At 43.2% G+C, this 3391-nt stretch overlaps 1 protein-coding gene across 1 annotated transcript; it reads right to left on the reverse strand.

The window, feature by feature from the left end:
* On the reverse strand, window positions 255-3176 carry LOC109821944 (protein rough sheath 2 homolog). Its single transcript, XM_020388101.1, is given in 6 exon segments — window positions 255-569; window positions 571-648; window positions 651-789; window positions 838-973; window positions 976-1174; window positions 3072-3176. Coding segments are annotated over 6 exon segments (972 nt in total).

The following is a 3391-nucleotide window of genomic DNA, read 5'->3' on the forward strand; positions in this document are numbered from 1 at the left end:
CCATATTTCCACAACATACCACCTATTATTTAAAAAAAAAAAAAACTTCAGACCCTTAAATGCATTGTTTTATTATTATTATTATAACGACAATGATATCTTATAAGCTATCCATTTACCAAAACATTCGGCCATTTTAAAAAAGGATGGATTACAAAGTTTACAACCCGCTAAAATTACCAAACGCTGTACTACTACGACTGACAGCAGAGCATTGCACCGCTAACAAACCAAAAAAAAAACGTAGCATCCGATCATCGCGCCCCCGTTACCCCGCTCACGGCGCGCCTGCCGCCGCCCGCCGCCGTCCCGGGCCCACCGCAATCGCGCTCCACGCACCATCCGCGCATCGCTCTCGTGCCCGGCGTTCCGCCGGCTTCTCTCGCCATCCTCTCCTCGCCCGCCGCGTCCCTCCTCAGCGCCGCGACACCTCCCTGAATCTCCCTCGATCGCTCCTCCTCCACAGGCCCGCCCTCTCCTCCTCCCTCAGCGGCCGCTGATTCCTGGCCTCGAAACTCCTCCGCTCTTCTCCTCCTCCGCCGTCTCCCTTCGGCCTCCACCTGACTCTCCCACCCTCCTCAGCCTCCACGCCGCCTCCTTTCCCTCTTCCGCCGCCCACGCCCGCGCTTGCAGCTCCTCCATTCTCCTTGACAGCACTCCATCAAGCAAGCCCCCCGCGTCGGCGCCGGCCGACGGCCCACTGGGCCGCCGCCGCCGCCGCCGGGGGCCCCTACCACAGTCAGGTTGACGGAGGGGGCTAGGAGACAGCCACGTCGGCAGCATCGCCGGCTGCAAAAACAAAAAAAAACATCGGAAAGGCGATCGAAGGTATATAACTAAACTAAATGTTTTAGTACCAATTTCTCGGCGAAATCCTCGAGATCCGGTCGTACTTGCTGGGTCGAGTAACCCCCCTCGCTCCTCCCCCCGCTCCGCTGCTCTGACTCCCTCTGCTTCTTCTCCTTAAAGACCTCCACCATTTGCCGAGTCGCTTCGGGCGGCCGGGGAGGTGGGCGGCGATCAGCTTCCAGTTGTTGCCGTGACGGAGCGGAGGCGGAGGAGGAGGTGACTGCTCGTCGGCGGTGAGGGGGGCGCTCTTGATGCCGGCTAGAGTAGTTCTTCCAGCGCTCGAGGCAGGACTTGGGGGTCGGGCGGAACTGGGGGCGTCGCGCCGCTGGGGATCAGTGTGGAAGTCACGTGGCCCTGTAGCGCTGCACGTAGCGGCGGAGGACGGCGTCTTCTTCGGGCGCCACGCTGGCTCTCCTTCATTCACTCAGCCTTGGTTGCGCTGGGCGCGTTCGTAAGGGGGGAGGCGGGGGTCTATAAATACGAGGCAAAACAGGTGTTTTTTCAAGAAAACCCTCGACAACAAATTCTAACTAGCTTTTGGGGTTAATTATGAACAGGGCTTCGTGTAGCACCGATTAATTGAGAAATAGATAGCGATTAATTAGAACCTTGTAGTATTGGCAAGCCGCTGTTTGGTTGGTTTAAAAAAAGGAAATTTATTATGGGGAAACTTATTTTCTATAATAGATTCTTTTCTTTTGTTTGGTTCACCTTCTAAAAGTAAAAAAAAAAAGATAAAAAAGAGTTGTCATCATCTTATTGGAGGATGTGACACAATTTTAAGGAAATTCATGTCATGATCTTTTTTGAGGAATTTTATGGAAAACATGTTTTAGTGATATCTTTATCTTTTTTTTTTTTTTTGATTCTAAGAAATCAACCAAACAACCCCTAAGATGCAAATATAATTTCTTAGTGACCTTGTTCATCTTTTTTTAAAAAGAGTTGAAAAAAATAGCAATTGGGGATCTATGCTCACAAATAGAAATATAGAGGGCCTATCCGCCTCCTCAAACATTTTTAACGAGTCTAACAATAAAAATGTTTCACCTAGGTCGTCCGTTCACCGAGAAAAAAATTAACTCCAAGGTATTCATTCTCAATTGGGTGAACCACAGAGTGTTTGTTTATATACGAGGAAAATGGGTATGACGTGACAGTTTACTTGCTAAATGAACCACCAATAGATGGTCATGTGGCGAGACCCGCTTTGCTACTCACATCAAAATGTGTGAACTTCACATTTCTATCTCTTGGTAGCTCATTTTGTTAAATGAGTCGTCAACTTATAACCATCATTCACACACACACATATACACATACACACACACATATAGTCTTTCAAATATCAATAATTTGTTTATATTAGTCTCTATGTTAACTTTTAGATTAAAAAACACCAAATCCTGATTAGGTTTAGCTTAAGTATGTATCATTAATTACCTAACTACCCTCACCCATTCTCATAGTATCAGTATATATCTAAGAGGAGAAAGAGAGGAGGAGACAGAGGGAGAGAGGTGGCCACAACCCTCCCACTTCATTCAAATGGGAGGGATTATGTCCTCACTTTTGCCAAGACATTTACCAATTTTTCTTATATATATAGTATATATATATACTACTAGTATATATATATATATATTTATTATATATTATATAGTTTTCATATTATTAATATAATATAATAATATTAATATATATTATATAATATTAGGTCAATATACTATGATAGTATATATAGTTCACGTATTTATAACTATATATATTAGTTTAGAGAGAGACAGAGTGAGGAGAGAATGGAGAGAGGAGAGGAGAGAAAAAATTGGTTTGTCGCTTTGGCTACCAAGCACCAACAAAATGTGCGGTTGATTAGTGAGTGTCGAGCATTCTCCTCCACTCATTCAAATATGAGAGCTAGCATTCACATTGGGTGGATGGAGTTGGATGGGGGATTGCTAACACATGCACTTTGATCCAAACACAAAAATTTTTGTGCTTGGCGTACCAAGCATACTCACGGGATATATAGGTACTAATATGTAGTAATATATACGTACTATATAATAGTATATTTATCTATATATTATATATATATATATAGTATATATATATATACCCGTACTATATTATATAGTATATTATATATTGAGGGAATCATGGGTTAATTACTTGCGGTCAAGATCCTTGGTTGTGATGTTGGCACACATCTTGGTCCATACATCCACGCTTGAAGTTGGTGAGGCTTCATCTTCAAAGGCTGCTGATGTATGGACAAGATGTGGGTCCACATCACTGACCAAGGATCCTGGTACCAAGTATACCATTTTTCTCTCTCTCTTCTCTCTTCTCGATATATACTATATATTATATACTATTATATAGATACTATATATATATACAGTATATACAGTTATAGTAGTATATCGATAGTACTAGTGTCATATAGTAATACGTATATAGTATATGTAGTAGTATAGGTAGTTTATATCACGATCTGCTCTTTTTTATGGGCTCACTAACATTTTACCGTTGGATTTAG

This window comes from Asparagus officinalis, chromosome 8, assembly GCF_001876935.1.
Source record: "Asparagus officinalis chromosome 8, Aspof.V1, whole genome shotgun sequence".
Classification (NCBI taxonomy): Eukaryota; Viridiplantae; Streptophyta; class Magnoliopsida; order Asparagales; family Asparagaceae; genus Asparagus; species Asparagus officinalis.